Here is a 21,327-nt window from a genome sequence, read left to right on the forward strand (position 1 = left end):
TGAGATTCCTTCATTTTAAACCCTTGGATAAACACACAATACATTAAGGACTCTAGTTGTATTCCTGTTGCTTAGATTGCAGAAGACATAAAGAATTCTGAAATCCAAAATTAAGAGAGTATGTAAAACCTTTCTAACAGCTCATTCCAAAGTTAAACAAGTGTAAACAAAAATAATACAAAAAAAATGGTATTTTGTAGTGCAGAAATCAGTTCACATGGTATTTATCAGTACAAGAGTCTGAAATTGTTTTGATAAAACTGTGCAGTTGTTTGAAGCTTAATCTTTCCACAACACAAAAGGTTTGGAGAGTGTTTTACTTCATTCCTGCTCTTACAAGAGTACGAAAACTTGCACACTTAGAAGTGAAATTTGTTCCTGTGTTTGGACTATCTTTAACATTTCTCCATTTTTATGCTTTCTCCAGCATTATTTGAGGTGACATTTGTTGTTATATTAGACTGGACTGTCTTGAAATTGACAGTGATTTCGATCATATCCTAACAGTGTTTTGCTGATGTACTACTTCTATTTAGCAGAGTCTAGTTCACTTCTATCCTGGGCATGATTGTGCAGTATTTACAGCAAAATATTAGGGAAATATTTAAGCGGAAATAAAAGATGGAAAAGAATCTCAGAAGGTGTTGAGGCCATGCTTTCTCCTCACTCTTAAGTCAGGATCAAGCTGTACCTAGACTGTTCCTCACAGATACTTAATTTTTCCTAGAAACTTGGAGTAGTGAATAGTTCAGCCTTCCAGTGCAGTCTAATGCTTGTTGAACTCACTTCTACAAAATTACTCAAGTCTAAAGTGAAATTGCCTAACTGCAGTTATCTCTTACGAGTTCTTTCTTATTTCTCAGCAAGTGTGATATCTTTCCTTTGCTATTACCTATTTGAATATCCCTTCAAATCTTAATTTTCTGGACCAATGTTTGATGTTTTTATTTGTTAGTTATTCCAGATGTGTAGTGCCTAATACATGGTACAATACCAGGTACTGTATTCCATTAACAGCCAGTGGAAAGCCTGTTATCCTACTGCAAGGAGATCTAAGCTTACAATTAAAGGTGGTCATACTTTTGTTGGAGTACGGTAAAAAGTTGACACCTTTCATGTGAGATTTAACAACTGCCCATGTGTCTGATCCCAGTTCTCCTGCAATTGCGGAGAAAATTGCAGAAACAATTCTCTTCTCCACTGGGGTGGTCGTATATGCAGTTTCCCTCTCAGGGGATGGAGAAAGGCACAAGCATACTATCCTGTTAAGGATAGTACCAGTAGGATTCGTCATGTCTTCACAAAGCCTAACCAGCCAGCTGCGTCGAACAGCCATGTGGTATAAAGGTCCCTGACAGTCCAGGCAGCAGCCTTCTGATTTTTAGTTTAAACGTATTTCCAGTTGGTTAGGGAGTTCTCAAATAATTTCATAGCTTCTTCCAGCAGTAAATGTATAGTATATAGTCTGCCTTTCTTCCTACTGTCTTCAGGGTAGTCACTTCTGGGCTGGCAATTACAGCAGTTGCTTATGCATTTGAATATGAATTAAAACCTGAGTGTTTTTAATCGTCTTCCAAACATTGGTGGCTCTTTTTTAGGAAGAAAATTTTACTTTTTCTTTGCTCTCTGCATTTCTTCAACTTAATGCACATTTTTTTTCTGTGGCTTGCTCTCAGCTAAATGTAATGTTCTGGTCCCAGGCCAGGAAGTGAGGAGAAGGTCACATTACCTCTCATGAAGCAATTTCTTAATGCATTATCCCATTTTAGAGTCAGTTAGAACAGCTCTTCAATCTTTGTAGGTGTTTTACAGTAGATGCCCTGTCCCTTGTACTAATTTTAGGTGTAAGGATGAGCCATTATGCGACCTGTTTTTATTTACAGACAATCATCCTTATAGTGGCTGGCAGTCAGTGTAAGAACTTACCTTCGTGTGCAGAGTAGAACTCAGTGTTTCTTTTCAGTGTACACATGACACCACAGGAGCAGAGTTCACCTAGGCCACTTGATATTTAATACATTTCATTGAGAAAATGTATTTTTACACTTGAAGGTCTCAGTGGTCAGTCACGAGATTCATCAGTGTCGCGGTGGGAAGGCCAAGATACTAAAAAAGCAGGAGGTCAGATACACTCAAGGTCACACTGTCCCTCAGAGCTGCTGAGGACACCCGTGACAGTGCAGACAAAAATGTGAACGTTGGTGCTGATGCACAGATTAACTTTGTGTGAGGTACGAAGTGTACCAGGGATCGCACACAGGCCTCCGAGAGGTAGACACCTGAGTCACATGAGCGTGTGCCTGTGAACACTGACGCGAAAATGACACCCCAGCCGGTTACCGGGTCAGGCCTGCCCGGTGTGCGCCAGCGAGGGGCGATCACGGGAACGAAGTCATGCCGAAATTGCGCGAGGTGCCAGGTCCCAGCGTGACCGTGCCCTTGCTACCTCTCACCGTGCGAGTGAGGGCCCGCCCCGAGTCCTTCGCCCCTGCGCGCTCCCAGAGGTGCTCGCAGAGCCCTGCAAGTGACGGGCGCGGCGGCTGGGAACGCGCACACTACCCGGGGGTGGGGGTCGCCGCGGCCCAGGCGGAGGGCGGTGGCCGCCCCTCTGCAGCGCTCTGCGGGCAGGACGCCTGCGCCGTGCGCCACCGCCGCCGGGGGGCCGGGCGCCGCATCCCCAGCGCTGGGAGCTGCGGGCACGGACGCCGGAATGAACGGAGGCTTCGCCGCGCCCAGCCGGACCTGAGCCGGGAAACAAAGGGGGAGAGGCAGCCACCATGGGAGAGCAGCTCCGTGCCCAGCCTTCCGCTACGGCAGGGCCGCCACCGCCCGCCGCCGCCTCCTGCTCCCTGCTCGGCGGGCTGCTTCAGAACGGCTTCCACTCTTCGACTCAGCCGCTGAGCAGCGGCAGCTGCGGGGAGGCTCCGCACCCGCTTCTGCTCCGCTCGGAGATGCCGCCACTCAGTCACGGCTCCCCGGCCAAGAAATGCAGGCTGCGCCGGAGGACGGACTCGGGCCGGCGGCACAGGCCACGTAAGTGATGAGCGCGGCGGGCGAGGCGCGGCACTGCGGGATGGCGCTGGCATGGGTTGCCAGCCCAGCAGCCTCCGTGTGGCGCTGCTGCAGCTCGGCGCGGTGTCAGGCGGCCTACGGTCCTGCACCGCCTCCCCTGCGGAGCGCCGCCCGGCTCCCGCGTCCCGGGCGTTCCCCCCCGGCCACCGGCTGGCCGGGCGGGCGGAGCGAGGGCTCCGGGTATCGGCCAATGCGGCGGCGGCGGCCGGCCACGGCCCCGCTGCCGCGTGGGCCGGGCCCGCCCTGCGCCAATGGGGCGGCGGCGGGCGGGGAGCGGCGGTCCGGCACAAACACGGGCGGACGGTAGTTTTGCGCCGAGCTGATCACCGCGTCAGGCGGCGCCCAGGTTTCTGCCGCCCTCCGCCGCTTCCCGGACGCGCCCATGAAGCTCATCGTGCCCAAGCAGCACTGTAAGTAGCGCCGCGGCCACCGAGGGGCAGGCCTCCGATTTCAGTGTTGGTGAGGCACTGCGGGCAATAGTACATGTGCCTTCCCCTTGTGACAGACAATTACTCAGACCGGGAAAAGAAAAAAAAAATCATATTGTGGCCACAGTGAATTTGTTGTATGCTTCTTATAAGCATCACCTGTGGGTTTTGGTTAAAGTGTTAGTCAACCGGGGCTGTCTGCTTGACGGTTTTTCAAGGCTTTACTTCACCTATAAGTAAGTGTGGAACTATTGAATAATTCTGTGATAAGGATTATAAGCAAAACAATCTAGTAGAAAAATTGTTTCTTTGCACTCACTTCGTTGGCCCTTCAAATAAAGCCAACAAATGTTTGGCGCTTTGTTAAAAGTTCAGCATGTTCCAAAAGGATAATCGGGGATAGTCAGGATCGCAGCTACCAGCTGCCAAAAGTTAAAGATGTTTCTATTCAGTAGGAAGTAGTGTGCATTCAGCTACATCTTTTTCATCTTTCTGTCTTTTGAAGTGAATGAACTTCTCTGTATAAGCAGAACAAAACAGGAGCAGCCCCAGCTCTAGATTTCACAAGGTTATGTATTAGCCAATGCATTTTCCAGCTTTAAAATTTTTGTTGTTGTTGAGCTGCACATACTGCTTTGCCTTAGAATCTTGTGTGTGTGTCATGCAATGCTCACATGAAAGTTAGTCTGCTACCAAATGTAACATATTGGTGACCAAATAATTCTCTGGCACAAAGTGGTTTTGTAGTCTTAGTGCAGCTTCACATTGTCATCTATTAACAACAAATGCAGAACTTGGAGTAACTTTTCATTCGAACTGGTGTAACTAGGAAGAGTCATCACTTGCATATCAAACTCTTCATAATAATAAACACTGTTTGAAGCAAAGAATAAGGCTTTTAGGGATTCTTGTCATCACTTGAATAAGAAAGAATGAGGTATTTGAAATACCCTTGCGATCTTGAGGGAGAATAGAGCCCATTACTATAAAGAGGTAGATAAGTGGCTACATTGCCCAAAATGTATGGCAAGAGAGACTTTACTCATGGAGTTTTAATGAAATAAGACTTTAATGAAAACAGAAAATGAGGAAAGTGCTCTGTAGAACTATTTTGAGTGCTGCAGCTTCTTTGCTGAATAAAACATGTGAATGCTTGCTGATCCTACAAGTTTTAATTCATGTGATTTATTAAATACAAGAATGAATTAGCTATTTAATATTGCTGTAAAATATGATAGCTTAAATTCATTACATTTTACCCACAGTCTCCTGGTGCTACAGAGCTTTCTTCTGTATCAGTCTAAGGTGAATACTACAATGTCCTGGTTTACTTTATGTTTTGTTTTAATTTAATCCTGATCTTTGCAGATGTTTGTTTTGTGCTTAAGGACACATTGCAAAACGAAGTGCAGTTGCCACATGTCATGGACTTCAGTATTGATTGTGGGGCTTGTTTTGCATGGTGGAGAAGATGATGAGATAATTGGCATTTCCCAATATTTCAGCAAATGAAACCTATTTTCTCCAGCAGTTAATTCTTTAAATCCTTTTAAATTAAATGGCTTTCTGCCAAAGTGAAGTAGACTTCTATATACCCATCTTTTTCCCATCTGAAAAGGAAAGATTCTGTGTGAAACCAATGTGCTTTGCTGATTGGCCTCTGATGAGAGATGATCTGGAACTAGCTTACCATTCTTTTGACTCATCTACTACTTCTGCTGAGAAGCTTGTTTTTTTGCTTTGTGTTTTCTTTAGATGAACTAGAGTTGCATGCTAGGCTTATGTCAGTTTTCTGGTTCAGGTCATTAGTTGCAGACCCTTTATAAGACATGATCAATACATGTATAGTACCTGTTACATCTTCCACTGTGAAGTGTTCTAGAAGAGAATAAAGCATTGAAACCGAGTTCTGCAAAGTTTTGAAGCATGTCATCTTACTCAGTTTAAATGTGATCTTTGATCTGAAGAAAGAAAAGGAGGAGTTAAGTGCTTCTGTTGACCCCTATGAAACACCATTGTAGACAAGTAAGGACGAAGATTTCAGTGTGCAATTAACTACTTGTGGCTTCACAGCAATGTTCTACTTCAGACATAGGGAAGAAGCTGGCTGCTCATCTTAATTCTATTGCTTTTCTTGGGATAAAGCTTCAAAGTTTCTATTCAAATCAGCAGCTTACATCTTACCTCAGGTCAGCTGATAAAATACACATTTTTAACCCCTAACAATTGAGGCTTCATAATCATTTAGCAATAGCAGTTATAAGGCATATTTGTTAAAATCTGTAAATGCTTCAAGTTGTAGCTTCACAGTAAAGAATGCTTTTAGCCAGTATTTTGGTTGTTGCCCCTGTGGTGTTTGGCTGCCGCATTATGCAGTACTTAGCCAGGTAGAAACTGTGGAAAACGTGGGCCTTTTCACCAGTGAGGATATATGGAATGCCATGATTATATCATATATTTTGGTGAAGAACACACTAGTGAAAATGTGTTTGGTCTTGCTATTGAATAAATACCATGTTATTGGTTACTGAAATTTTGGTCGAGGCATTGGCATATTCCATAGTCTTTTAATCTTAAGAATTGCTTCAGGTGACATGCTGTTTAAAGTTAATCTCCAGTTGATTTTAATCTAGGTTGGAGTGAGGGTTGCCTAAGGAGTAGGACTGGTCATAAACTGAACTATATAGTGTGTAGTGGTCCTGCAATCTGTAAGTTAAAACTGTGTATCAATCTTATTGAAAAGAAAATACAGTGCCAACAGGAATAGGAAGCTTATGCAGGTAAGGCAGCACCTAGCCTGATGAAAACTAACCGAAAATGGGATTCTTGGTACATAATCAGTGCTGCCTCTGTCATTGTAAGTTTGGCTTTTATTTGTTTGAGTTGTGTGTGTTGGTTGGTTTTGGGGGTGGGGTTGTTTGGTTAGGGTTTGTTTTTTGCAGTTAGGTTGTTTTTTGGTGGGGGGTGGTTGTGGGCTCTTCAAGGGGTTTTGGGGTGGGGTTTTTTTTGTGATTTTTCTTTTTGTGGCTTTCTGGTATTTGTTTTTGGGTTGAGTTTTTGGGTTGGTTTTGTTTGTTTAATGAATCGCTACAGGCTAGGTAATGACCTAATCTGCCAGTGCTGCTTTCAGAAATCGGCTTTTGGTAGTGTGACTGCATATGTGTGGATGATCATACCTGTGTAATGAACAGCTCTCTGCTTTTGCCTTTGAAGCTTTTTTGATTTGGTTGTGTTTTATTCTGTTGTTTGGGGATGTTTCATTTTCTGGTGAGGAGGTAAACATTCAAGAAAGTCTTGAAGCAGAAAATGAACTGTAAGGTTTTACCTGATACATGCACATGATTCATTTAGCTCTAGCTTTGTAAGGTTTGAAAAAACTTTATTAAGCAGGTAGGGTTTTTTATTTCTATAAAGCTTTATATTCTGTTTTTATTCAATGGAAGACAAATGCTTCCTTTTTACATTTTGAGCAGTCCAAACATAAATGTGCAAAGTCATTTAAAAATGTATGTAGGCTATTATCAGCTTCTTTTCCTAACATAAAGCAGTTTTTACACTCATGGGTGACTTGTTTTTCTGTTGTTATTTTTGTTTCTCCTCTCTTCTGCTCCCGATTAGAACAGGTATTTCTTTCATCATCAAAGCAGCAAGCAATGCAAATGAAATGGAATTGGAAAATGTAAATGAAGTAATAGGTTTTCACCATATGTATGCCCAGGAGGAGAAGTAACTGAGCTTAAGATATTTTATCAGATGTTTATGGCTGAAATAGGAGATTATTGATATCATCATTCAATTTGTAGGTAAAAAATTGAGATACTGGATGTGTTCAAGGAAATACAAGTCCTGTAGGAGAGATGTATAAGCTGTAACAGTTTTTGTGAAAGAAGAAATCTTCTCAAATGGGTCATAAATAAATATAGGGTCCAGTAGAGAGAAGGAAGTTCTGAGCAGCAAAGGTTCAAACAGTCTATTTTATGAGTTGAGGAGTAAAAAGATTCAGATAACCTTATATAATTGCTTAAACATATGAAAAGGATTACCCTTGGTTACCCTCTCCAGTGGTGGGAAATGTTAATTAGTGACCCAGGAATTCTTTTTCATTCTTAACTTCCTCTGTGTCATAATTTGATGTTTACCTTCCTTATATTTTTATGTTAAGCACAGGATTTTTAGAAATCACATGTGTTCAACTGAATGTAATATGCATTTCATGGTCTTTTAAAAGTCTCTACAGAAACTAGGTAAAGTATGTCATAGAATTTCTCATGGGTGAACCTTTCCCCCAGATAGCACAGCTGTTAGTGTTCATCAGGTTACTTAACTATGCAATGCTGTAGATACCTTCTGTTTGTATTGTCACATGTTTTTGAAGCCAATTTTTGGATTAATGGAGATTTTTCTGTCAAGATAACAAACCAGTAAATTGTGCTGATTATTAACATAAAGAGAATTAGATAAGTGGAGTCTTTGGTTTATGCTAGACTTTTAAGAATGCATGATCATCTTAACACTTTCTGAATCAGTTGTGTGAGACCTAGAACACCTAGATATTACAACATTGTTGGTTTTTGACTTACTGCAGTGTACTGGTAGAGTAGAATAGTTCTGTTTTTCTCCACAATAATAGATTGCATTAATCCAATAGGCATATTGTATACAGACTGAGAGAGATCAGCTCATAAAAGTCTTACAGACAATTTTAGTTAAATGCATTTTTTTTACCCTGTGAGATCATTTCTGCAGCACACTGTCTTCAGTTTTTCACAGTAAATCACACAATTTGTAATAACTAAGATGTGGATGTACTGGATCTTAGTTTCCTCTGCTTGCTTTCCTGGCTTTTAATAATTCAATAAACTAGACATTTATTCAGATAATCAATGAAATAACCTTTAAACAAACAAAACTACCCAAATAACCCAAACCTCCCTATTTCCCTTAGGTTTGTGGAGACTGTATTTACACAAATACCTACTTTTAATCATGTGCCTGAATTGTAGCATTGAGGCCCTAATAATTTTGGTGGCCTCTGAATGGTCGTTCCCTCTGTATTCAGGGAACTGAATGTCCTCTGCGTGTATGCTTCCATTAGCACCCCATTCAGTGGCATTAGGAAAGTTGAAGTGCATAGGTAGCAGCTAAGGTGAGTTATCTAAAGATAAAAGATATTGAAAGGAATGGATGGTGCTTCAGTGGTGTATTTTGGTTTGGAACATACTGATAGCTAAAAAAGATAGAACAAACACGTTTTATAAGTAATCTCTGGAATACAGAAGTGTTTGTATTGTGTCACTATAGTTGTATGAAAGCTTTATGGATTTCAGTGGGACTTGCTAGGAACTTTGAGACTTGGGTATTGTCCCAGTTAGTCAACCAATGAAGTAGGTTGTCTTTATTGCAAGTGATACCAACAGATAACTGATGTTAGCAGCTGTGAAGAGAACTAAGCTTCTCTTCTGACTGACCAAAATGTAGGCTATTGTGTTCTTTATTTGTGCTGAGGAACACAACTGCTCTTCTAAGAGCAAAGTCCAATTCTTTCTACCAATATCTGGCTCACAACAAAATTAAAGGGATTTAGATTCACAGAGAGAATCAACTAAAAAAATAGTGTCTTGGTGTTTCTACTTGCTTGGTAAGTATTTGTGTCCATCCCAAGAACTATACAGATTTGAAATAATGTCATAGTTGTTTGTTACAGTACTCAAAATGTTAAGATACAAAAGTAAATATCTTGACAGTCATTTAAGTAACTCTCAGTTTTTAGTGCTTAACACTGCTGGACTTGTGCTTGATAGGAGGATAGGATACTACTTCTGATTGAATCTACACTACAACTTTAAAGCTACTGTTAGATTGTAGATTATAATAGACTTTGTGGCTTCAATGTAGGGTACTAAAAGTTGATATGCACTTAGCTACAGGTTAAAATTAAACTTCTTACTTGCATAGTTGGGTTCAAGGAGGAGGCTCACTGTTCCAGTGGGATAGGTAATTGAAGTTCTCAGTAGCTTCAATAAAAATTTGTGTGAGTCACTATCAGAATTGATGTCCTGAGCACCACTGCTCTATAGTGGTGTATGTTGTGGATGGACCAGACCACTTTTGCTTTCCTTGTACTTCCAAAAGTCTTTGAGTTACAGATTAGTGTACAGTAATTTTGCCTTTTTAAAATAAAGCACATTTTAAAGTCACTTGTTTTGAATTCTTCCCATTTCAGGGAGTTCTCATCCATCTGCATGTGTTGCATCTTCTCAAGCCTCAAATTAAACTACGTTTCAGTATCTTTGCCTTGCAGCTTACGTAGCATGGAAAAAGAAATTTAAGACTTCACAACAGAGGCCAGTAGGTGTTCCTTGAAAATCTGAGTTGCAAACAATCTACTTCATGGGAGTTTATGCATTGTACCTTCCTTGTCCTTAGGAAGAGAAACTGGTGTTTGAATTATTTTGCATACAGCAATGGAGCAGAATAACTGTTTTAAATATCTGACATTTAAGGAGTGGTTTGGGAGTGGAAATGTGTATTAACAATTGTGAAATTTACTTTCACATTATTCAGCCAGACCAGAACAGTGATGAGACTTTTATTGTAAGAAGTTCAAATCTTTATGGTCCCTTCAGCCTGAAGTTGAGTAACTTAATAACAATCTGATTATGTGAGAAAGAGCAATGTGATCAGTACCTGCTATAGGCTGGGGACTGAGTGGCTGGAGAGCAGCCAGGAGGAAAGGGACCTGGGGGTACTGATAGATTGTAAGCTGAAGATGAGCCAGCAGTGTGCCCAGGTGGCCAAGAGAGCCAATGGCATCCTGGCCGGCCTGCATCAGGAACAGTGTGGCCAGTAGGACAAGGGAGGTTATTCTTCCCCTGTACTCAGCACTGGTCAGGCCACACCTTGAGTACTGTGTCCAGTTCTGGGCCCCTCAATTCAAGAAAGATGTTGAGGTGCTGGAACATGTCCAGAGAAGGGCAACGAAGCTGGTGAGGGGCCTGGAGCACAAATCCTATGAGGAGAGGTTGAGGGAGCTGGGCCTGTTTAGCCTGGAGAAGAGGAGGCTCAGGGGTGATCTTATTACTGTCTACAACTACCTGAAAGGACATTGTAGCCAGGTGGGGGGTGGCCTCTTCTCCCAGGCAACCAGCAACAGAACAAGGGGACACAGTCTCAAGTTGTGCCAGGATAGGTATAGGCTGGATGTTAGGAGGAAGTTCTTCACAGAGAGAGTGATTGGCATTGGAATGGGCTGCCCAGGGAGGTGGTGGAGGCACCGTCCCTGGGGGTCTTCAAAAAAAGAGTGGATGGGGCACTTGGTGCCATGGTCTAGTTGATTGGTTAGGGCTGGGTGATAGGTTGGACTGGATGATCTTGGAGGTGTCTTCCAACCTGGTTGATTCTATGATTCTATGCTATGCTTATTAATCTTTGCCTTTGATTGTTTACATTTAGTTTCACTGGTAGAAGTATCAGTAATGCCCATGGGATGCCCTAAGTGGTAGAATCACACTTCTGGCTAGTCTGCCTAATTCTCCTTAAAGGAAAGATGACCAGGACTGGTATTTTAGAAACAAGTCTTCGATACTAGCCGCATAGTCAATACTTTCAAACCACTCTTAGAAACATTACTGGCCTTCTGCAGTACCTGTGTGTAGTCTTTGCATTCTCACAGCTTCTTAAGGCTACAGGGCTTACTATGTAAAATGAACGTATGCATATATAAGCAGAGCAGACAGACCAACCTGGTTCAGTTACTATCTTCCGTCTGCCTGTTCATCATAGTCATTTGCTCTTGCTATTAACAGAACAAAGGGTTTGGTAGACCTAGGCCAGCTATGTCAAATATGTATATGCTGAGTGGCATTTCTTGTACAGATGTATGACAGGCTGATAGATGTACCAGTAAAGGGAGCCTGTACTCAAAGAAAAGGACTGAGAATGGTAAATACTGAATAATGTGTGAGGGTGATGTAATTCCAACAGAGCTAGTTCTGGTGGGTTGTGAAATCTTGCTTTCCTGTTTGGTTGGTTGTTCCTCCTCTCATTTTGTGAATTGGTGCCAGGAGACAGACTGAATGAAATGCAGTCAATGTGCTCCGTCAGGAGATGCTGACTGAAGAGTAAAGTTTTTTTTTTTCCTGGAGGAAAATACTTTCATTTTATTAAAACCTGCTGCTCTGGAGAAGAGTATTTTGAGATTTTAGTTTGTTGTTTTTGTTAATGGTGCTTTTTTGAAGTGTTGGACACCTAAGTGACCCTCAGCTTCCAGGAGAAGATGCTGCTGCTGCGACTGCACTGAATTACCATTTAGCAAATGTTTTAAGTGATATGGCTAACCTGTATATTTAGAGTGACTTTCTCTTTCTTTCTCCTCAACCTCCTTGTCCCTAGCTTTTCCATGGTTTGGAATGGATATTGGTGGAACATTGGTTAAATTGGTCTACTTTGAACCTAAGGACATTACTGCAGAAGAGGAACAGGAAGAGGTGGAAAACTTGAAAAGCATTAGGAAATACCTGACCTCCAATACAGCCTATGGTAAAACTGGCATTCGTGATGTCCATCTGGAACTGAAAAATCTGACTATGTGTGGACGCACAGGAAACCTGCACTTCATCCGCTTTCCCAGCTGTGCCATGCACAGATTTATACAGATGGGTAGTGAAAAGAACTTCTCCAGTTTGCACACTACACTCTGTGCCACAGGAGGTGGAGCTTACAAGTTTGAGGAGGACTTCAGAACGGTACGTGAACAGTTGACATGGGTTCAGGAGGAAGTACTTTGGGAAAACATCATGGCAGTCCTGATACTGAAACTCACAGAGAAAATAATTTCTGTGTATCCTAATCAGTTAAGACTAACAGAAGCAATTCACATTTGTTAATTGGTAGAACTGTTGACAGCATGGAGGGGACAGATGAGGATTATTCTACTTGCTGGGTATTCTGATGAAATGCTGCTCTGCAGTACATGTTTAGGTTTGTGGGTTTTTTTACAGTACAGCTGTGATGATCAGATACATTATTGTCCGAGGGTGTGTTATGACAGCCTAGAATGCTGAGATTAAGTACTTGTCTTGCAGACTGAAAAAACAGAAATTAAAACATACAGGCTGGAGATTAGATTCAGATTCCCTTTCCCTTGTATTAGTCTTCAGGTAGACTTAGAACTCTGGAAGACCAAGTGTGGAGCAGAGGGAGAAACGGTGTATGAAGCATGACAGTGGCAGCTGGATTTTTATTCCAATTCTGGGAATGTCATGTGAAGAAAGGCAAATTATGAGGCGAGCAGATGCCCCAGAACTTAAAAACAGCCTCTGCAGAGAGCATCAGAAGCTGATGTAAATCTGAATTACTGGAATGTTACTGTTAATACAAACTTCTGCAATAGTCCTAGCTCCTAGATGAGCACACTGCAAAAATTGTGGTGATGGAGGCATAGAAAGCCATTGTACAAATTGCACTATAGAGATACAGTCATTTGGAAACAGTTGCCTGTTGTGTATCTTTTCTATTGGGTTATATTTTCATTTATTTTCTGTAAAAGACTGGCTGACTGACTAGTCTGCCCATGCTGGTGTCATCTAAGATTAATGTGAATGATTTACTTGGCAGGCGAGGCTGACACTTGTGCCTCTTAGCTTTTGACTTTGTCTTGAGGGTGAGTGGTAGCTGCTTTGGTCTAGGGAACTATTATACTATTTACCAGCGGCTGTTGACTGCAGTCCTTGGCTTTGTGTGCTTTGTTTTTAATTCCAAACATCAATTTCTGCAATAAAGTAAGTTTCTGTTTTTTTTTAAATACCTCTCACCTGCCAGATAAGTAGATCCTCAGGAGAAAGAGAATGCTCTAAGAAATCAACATCAAGTCCTGCAATTCTTATGTAGGTGTGGTCATTTTCAGTAAATGTTGGACATGGAAGCAGCTAGCCTAATGAAGAGGTATCACGTTTGAGTTGCTTTAGTAGACCAGTACTAGTGCCACATTTCTTTCTTTGGGCTGATTACGAGTCTCTTATGTGTTAGAGTCTACTGATGATTGAACCCTCAAAAGTTGTAGTTTATTTTGTGTTATGTAAGGATGCTGGCACCACAGCAGGGGTGTGTTACTTAGTGTGGCTTCACTTTAGGTTTGAGAGTCCTTCAATGTGTCTAGGGCATGATTCAGGTGGCAGAGGAAGGTCACTTTGAGATTTCTGGAGAGGCTGACTATCCCTTTGGAATGGTTAGTCTTCCCAGATTCATCTGCATCATGTAATAGCATCTAGAATTGCTTACTTGATATGTTCATAACCCTCTCTCCCACAGCTCTACAGCCGAGCTGGAAGGTAGTTCAAGAAAACCTCTCTAGTGGTTGGCCAGGGTGTCTTGTAACAGAGCAATTGGTGAAGTGTTCTCACACCTGTGTGTTTTGGAGGCCTATTCTTGCAGTTACCCAGTTCCACACCTTCCTTTTATAGCAAGTATTTCTTGGCTCAAACTGTAGTATCCATAGAGTATTACAGAAGCAAAATACTACCTGTTACTTGAACATTTGTTTGCTTAATCTCTCTGGAAGGGCTGAGTGTGCTGGGTCTGGCACTTAAATTTTCATACTTCATTAGCTATTGTAGCAGCAGCTGACTGTCTCAGTGTGTTCTGGTGGTTGTAAACTGACATTGGATGACAGCTTCAGGGTTACACTCTCAATGCATTGAAATGTCTGTTGCAAATACTTGGTCACTCTAATGTACCTGCAGAGGTAGAGACCATGTGCCAAATCCTGCTATTGCAAGATTCAGTATTGTATGATATCATTTATGGAGGAGAGTTTATATGTTTCTGTTTCTTAGAAGCCGTGTAGAAAAACTTATTTGTGATGAAATTAATGACATTCACAAAAAGTCTGGCTAAATGCTAGAGAGCTCACTAACTAATAAATGTTAAATGCCATTGTTCTGACTGTTTCCTTATGTACATGCTTTTAAGTTGTTTGTCTTTCATGGCATTTCTAAATACTTAATGGGACTTCAGAATAGTGTAGAATTAGGACAAAATATCCAACATACTGCAAAATAACATTTGAATCCCAAAGCAGCAATCATTCTACAATTGCAGCAGCTTTTTCTTCCTTAAGGCAAACCCCCATGTTACTTGCCTGTTCAGTGTCTTGATCCTGAATCCCTATGTGAGTTAGGTTTGATTTAGACATCTTTTGCTTTTGTGTATTAAAAAAAGTTGAGTGGCAGCTTCTGTTTACCTTTAGCCTGCCTTCTGCACTGTGGAAAGGCAACTAAATCTACAAAGCTAGCTAGATTTGCCTGTCTGACTTCCCTTTCATGTGATCCACACTGGTGGGTAGGAGGAGACCTGGAGAAGTCTTCATGGACTGCTTGGTGACTACAGGCAATGACAATCAGTAGTATGGCAAGTTATTCTTAAGATGTGAATGTTTCCTCCAGAAGTTGTAAAACTGATTATAGACCACAGGAAAAAAAATACCGACTGCGTGGTTACACTTAATGTTCATTGAAGCGCATCAGTAACTCACTAAAAGGACTATTTCCATTTTAGGGGATTTTCTGGGTTTATTTGGGGATTTTATGGGCTGCTGGGTGAGTTTTGCAGTGGTGGTGGTGGTATTTTGTCCCCCCTTTCTGAATGACTAACCTTCATGGCCCTTTGACTTCATGTCCAGTTAGCAGTGGTTTTAAGGCATGGATGAGTCTGTTGCTTAATCCTCCTGCTCTATTGCAAAATCCGTGTTGACTGCAATGGAGGGTTCTTTGTGTTCCTTTTCTGAACAGGCACCTACAGAGCCTGACTTACCTTGGCAGAAATTTTACTGATGGTTTCAGTGGAAGCAGAGCCTGGACCAAAACTCATAACTTTTTATAAAGAACATTTGAAGCAGGAAAGGAAGGAAAAATACCAACACAAAATCAGGCCTTGACTGGCCCTATAACCTGTAAGATAAAAGGCTTTAAGAGTAAACTTGGCTGTTAGAGAATGATTTCTTTGTGCCAGTTACTAGCTGATTCTAAGGGCTGACTCTGTGGATTCCTGTGGATGACATGTAGACTGTATTTGCCTTAAAGCAAATGAACTTACTGTTCTGTGGTTTAGTATGAGTAAGTTGTGTAACTCTAGATGACAGTAAGACACTCAAAAATATTGCACCTCACTTGCTTGAAGAGGTTGGACACTTGCTCGGGCCATGGATGCTACATCTGCAGAGCGTAAAATGGGCTGGAGTCCTTGCTTGAAGAGTTTGGACACTTGCTCAGGCTGTAGGTGCTACACCTGCAGAGTGTAGACTGGGCTGGAGTTGAAAGTGCCATTCAGAGAAGAAGTGAAATAACCATGATACCTTCTGTTAGCATAAGTACAAGAAGCTAAGAAACTCTTCAGAAGAAATGAGGAGAAGCAACATGGGTCATTTCCTTGTCAGGAGAGGGAAAAGATCCTTACAGATCCTCTGGAGAGGATCCCAGACAAGGGTTTTGTTGTTTTGTTTTTTTCTCCCAGCGCTGGTCTTTGCATCAGCTGATGTTGGGCTTACTCTTTACTTGAATTGGACTTTGTCATTTGAATGCAAATAAGTATTTCCCAGCCTCAGGGTGTGGAACTTCGCCGAGGGGAGTACTTCTTCGGGGCTCAAAACAAAGTAGGGTTGCAGGCTGAGGTGAAGACAATCAAAATACAAGGCAAGTGAAGTGTGTCTTTATGGAAGTTGAAGGGAAAAGCTGGACTACGTAAACTATTAGAAGAAATAACAACTGGAGCAATACCCAGAAGGCATGTAAAAGCCTTCTGGGTATTGTAAAGTGATACAGAAAATGAGGCTGTTGTAATTGACGATATAAAAACCTGCAAGAGGTTATGTTCCTAACAGTTTTGTTCAGGAAAAAAAAATCCTCTCTCTCATTGAATTTCCAAGAGACAGTAGAACTGTATTTAGGTCTGGACATTGCTGTGCTTGTGAGAACTTGGTAACTGTAAAAATTCAAACTGGATGAAATCTTTCATACACTGGACCTTCAATGAAAAGGTGTCTACACATCAGTGTTGATCCATCAGGCTTCAGCTCCTCTGCACATGTGTTAAGGCTGCCCTCAGCTACACTGTAGAGAACTGGGCTGTTCACATTTTCTGTGCTGAGGCGGAAATAGCATAAAGGAACAAACATGACTCAAGTGTTTGACGTCTGCGCTTTGAAGCAGCATCAAGCTGGTACCATGTTATTTTCCTAATGTCTGATGTTTGAGTACAGCTAAATATTGGTTTACATCATCCATATATTTAAAAAAAAGCAAGTAAACTAAAAGTTCACCCCAAATTTGAGCAGGCAGGACCATTTTTCAGTACTTCTTGCAAATGTACAACAAGAGGTGAGCTCTTATTCTCTTTAAAATAGCATCTGTTCACAGACACAGCGCACCTTGCATATCCTTGAAATCAGATCATTTTCCTGAGTCTGTTGCTAAGGTGTGAACTGTCTTGGGGAAGTGCTCATTACTTCCTTGCTGTGTTGCACCTGCTTGTAAATGTGACTGAAATCCTGAGTCCTAGTTTTGACGATCCTGAAGTCTAAGGTGTTTCCCTCCCGGTATTTAAAAAGTGGTCTAAAATAAAGAGGAATTTCTACAGACTGGCTATAATGCATACAAAAGTTTCTTTTAAAAAATGCACATAAGTTTTTTTCTGTAACCATTGTAAATTTTCCCTCTAGGGTGCTGTATACTGCTTTGTTCTGCAGTTCTTCCTCTCATAGCACAACTTTCTGAGATAAAACTCTTCTAGAGAGGCACTGTGCTGAGTATAGTTACAGGAATGTAAAGCAGGGTAAGTTGACCATTATGCTGTCTGCCTTCACTTGAGGAATTCTAAAGGGATGGAAAACATCTGCAAATGCATTTTGTAAAAAGGTTATAGGAAAAACTCCTATTAAAATGTGCTTCTACATGCAGCTCCTTGTTTTGTTTTGCGTTTTTGCACACAAACTTCAGTTCCTGCAAGAAGAGGTTTGAACAAGGGAAAGAAGACCAGTGGAGTTTCGTGTAGGTCAGGTAGCAGCACCAGAAAACCTGTTTGCCTTCACATGTTATGCTGTTTATGGGCACGTCTTTCATGATGCAGTTTGCTGCTCAAATCATGAGCAAAGAACTGAATCTAGAAAAGGGAGAGGATGGGAGTGGGAGCTGTGAACCTGGCTCTGTCTTGGCTTCCTGTACAAGATAGTAACTACATTTCTTGCAACTATGCCCTCATTTGTGTTTAGAAACACTGGTGGTTCACTGGGCTGTTTGAATCCTCAGAGGTCTGGTGGCTGTGGCGCTCATGGTTCTCTGAATAAAGGTGAACAGATGTGGAATACTGATGCCAGCCTTATTCCTTGCAGAAATTAAAACCAGACTGCTGCAACAACACAGGAAAATAGTTCTGCAGTCTGCTATGAATATCATACATAAAGGAAAGCAGTAACAGAGCTTTTCTGCTTACACTATATCATCTGTTAAATATAGCACAGAGCTATAAAAAGTGGAACAAATTCTAGTACATCTTTTGTACGTGGAGGGCTGGGCCTAGTAAACTGTTTCTTGCTTAATGCTTGAAAAATAACCTTTGATTATTTTCTTCTGTCCTTAAAAAAATTGTTGGGTTGACTGGAGAGTTCATAGAAACAAGGGTCTTAGCCTGATTTTGCACTGATGCCAAAGTGTTTTCTCTTAGATGTGTATTGCTTGCTTGCTTCTGTCTTTCAAGGTCTGTCACTGGTGCTTTCCTGTTTATAAAACTGTAACAGGAATGAAACAGAATGAGCTTGTGGCTGGGTGTCACGCCTGTGGGAGAATAGATGGTTTTGTAGGTGTCATAAATCTGCCAATGACTTGTCTTTGTATAACAGTTCTGGTTCATAGCATATTTGCTTGTTCATGCTATGTCTGTGTCCAGTCATGCTGCATCTGTCTTATACAATAGGACAAGGAAATTGAAACTGCACAGCACATAACCTAGAGGAGGACTGTTGTTAGTATAGAATCTTACCTTATTTTGACTATGTGCAAGATCAGTTGGGTTTTAACAAAATCTATGTAACAGGTGACAGCTTAGTGGGCTCCATGCAATCTCTGTTGTGAGAAAGTGCTTGAAGAATTTGTTCATGCCCTGTGTTGCTTATCTTAATTGCAGCTTTTCCTCTTAACCTAATTGGAAGAAATTGCTGAAATCCAAAGGACCCTTAAGGTTTTTGTAGTGTTTCTTTTAAAAGGTTTTTCTCTTGATTGGTGTTTCTTTTATTTACTGGCTGCATGGTTCCAGTCTTTTATGCTGAATTTCTGCAATTGTAATTGTGTAACTGTGTGGTAACCAAAAAAAAAAAAAGAAAGGATTGCAAATGTTACAGGAGGAAATACTAAAATGAGAAGTACTAATCTCTCAAGTGTCCCTACTGCCCTGTGAATAACTGGGTCTATACTGAGGTCTTTGAGACTGCTGTATTTGATTCTTTTGGGGTTATTTCTTTTGTATGGCTCCAGGATTTGAGGACTAGCAAGCTGAACAAAAGGGCAAACCAAAGAGTAGAATAGCTTTCTCTTCAGGCAAGTTAGAGCTATGTACAAGCAGAGAAGAAACTTCAGGGGAGATATTTAAATAGCTCAAAAGAATGTAACCTATTGGCCATGACTGTTCCACAGAAATATTTTTCCTTTTTATCCTGGCTTACTATAGCTTCCAGAATTAAAAATAGGAGGTGATTTGCCTCACAAATCTTTGTTATCTGTTATTAAAAACATCCTCCTATATGCTAATGTTTGAGAACCAACTCTGTATTGTAGAACTTCCTTTTGTTCCTGATAACCTGTTGCTTTTTCTGTTAGAAAGTTGAGTTAGGTGTGACATCCTTTGCAGGTGTGAGGATGCAGGTGATTAGAGGGAACGGATGAGCAGCTCTACAGTTACCTTCTCCCTAACACAGCCTAAAATTAACCTCTTCCAAAAAAGGAGGCTTTCTACAGATTCTCAAAATAGGATGCAATGGCAAAGGGATGTGATTTCTGCCTCTATTAAAGATGACATTATGGCAAGCAGACATGTGCACAGCCATGGGTGACCTATGAGATCTCAAAGGGAATGTTCTTTTTAAGCTCTTAAAGTAGTTTTTCTGTCTTCTCTTACAGTTTAATTTTTTATGAACGTTTTTGTGAGGACATAAGTCTGACAATATTTTCATTTGGATTTTTATATTGTTTTTCACCAAGCACTGGGAATAGTTGCTTATTCATGAGGCATTTTAAAGTGCTTATCATAATTTGAAAAAATAGCTCTTTCAGATTGTTTGTGACATATACTGAGGAAAAAAAAAAACAAGCTCTTTAAGCATAATCCAGTGCATGTTTAATGCATATTCACATTAGCATGTCCATTTTGTAAGGCTTTAAGTATCTTGTTCTTTAACTGAAGCTCCTTGATTGTAATGCTGCTATTTAATATTTCATTAAATTGCTGGGAATTATAGTTGGATGATGAGTTAAAGCACTTTGCATCCTGAGGAGTGCAGGCATGTGTCGGGTAACTGTCCAAAAGCTGCATTCTGCAGCTTCTCATAGAATGGGGATAAGGGGAAAGAAATGTGTTGTTTCAGAATAGTGAGGGGGGAGGAGAAGCGTTTCCCGCTTGCAGAGACTGTCTCAAGGGCAAAGGAACTAAGCAACATTATTATGCAGCACATCATCGTCTTGGAAGGTACCCACTGTCTGACAGATAGCAAGATCTTTTTGTTTTGACTTCATGCTTAACCAGATCTTTGTACTGTTGAAGTAACTTAATGTGTTACTATTAAAGTGATCAAAGTGCTTCTGCAGAGCCTTTTGTGTTTGTCAAGGTTCTATTATACTAGGAAATGTTTGTTTATTGTTTTCTTCTTGTTCTTTTGCAGATTGCAGATCTACAGCTTCATAAACTGGATGAATTGGACTGTTTGATCCAGGGCCTCCTTTACGTTGATTCTGTCGGTTTCAATGGCCAACCAGAGTGCTACTATTTTGAAAATCCTACAGATCCCGAACAGTGCCAGAAAAAGCCTTACTGCCTTGATAATCCATATCCTATGCTGCTGGTTAACATAGGCTCAGGGGTCAGCATCCTAGCTGTGTATTCTAAGGACAACTATAAAAGAGTCACAGGATCCAGGTAAACATAGTTCCATGTTGTTTTGAGTATTTTTTTCTTTCCTCCTTAATAATGGGATAGAACCAGGCAGTGTGACTAGCAGATGCAGCCCCAAATTGTGCTTGTCTTCCCATTTCTTTTAAAAGCCCACCAGCAGCAAGGCTGGAAGTATCATAGGATTCCTTTAGAGAAAGGGTCTACATCAGGAAAATGCTTGATCCACTCAACCTGATTTGCAGATGTGTCCTTCTAGAATAGTAGTAAAAATACCAATAGATCTGCTTCCTTCTCATCTGTGAAAACTGAATTTTACTAATCTTGTAGTCTTAAAAACAAACAAAAAAAAACACCAGAACAGAAACCTTAAAAAATACCCTTCCAAAACAACCACCAAAGGAGGTTTTTGAATTTGCCATGGTCCCTTCCAGAGCTGCATTTGGTTCCTCAATGCACGCTGCACATGACTGCCTGTGTGTCTTCTGTTGCTTTATCTTAGTCACGGTAAGCCATGAGCTGTGTTTCTGTGTACAATACAGATGCACACAAGTTGAAGGGAAGAGGAAGTGGTTTTCTTATAATTCTGGTTGTTTTTCAAGCATAGGCTTTTTGATATCTTTAGATGTGCTTTTGATCCTTTTTGCTATCAAAGGAAAAGCATGATTGCATTGGGTTACTG

General features: G+C 41.1%; 1 protein-coding gene across 3 annotated transcripts in view; it reads left to right on the top strand.

Moving 5' to 3' along the window:
* Positions 1 to 21,327, top strand: part of PANK1 (pantothenate kinase 1) — a 50,734-nt gene that overhangs the window by 19,133 nt on the left and 10,274 nt on the right. Inside the window, exons 1-3 of one of the 3 annotated variants that reach the window (XM_064144737.1) lie at positions 2,642 to 3,033; positions 11,892 to 12,244; positions 20,419 to 20,672. In XM_064144737.1, the coding sequence (XP_064000807.1) occupies positions 2,778 to 3,033; positions 11,892 to 12,244; positions 20,419 to 20,672 (863 nt within the window). In that variant the 5' untranslated portion in view covers positions 2,642 to 2,777. Of the gene's footprint in view, positions 1 to 2,641; positions 3,034 to 3,333; positions 3,483 to 11,891; positions 12,245 to 20,418; positions 20,673 to 21,327 lie in introns of those variants that run through there. The other 2 variants (XM_064144738.1, XM_064144739.1) reach the window with 2 other exon arrangements.

Source organism: Pogoniulus pusillus, chromosome 6, assembly GCF_015220805.1.
Source record: "Pogoniulus pusillus isolate bPogPus1 chromosome 6, bPogPus1.pri, whole genome shotgun sequence".
Classification (NCBI taxonomy): Eukaryota; Metazoa; Chordata; class Aves; order Piciformes; family Lybiidae; genus Pogoniulus; species Pogoniulus pusillus.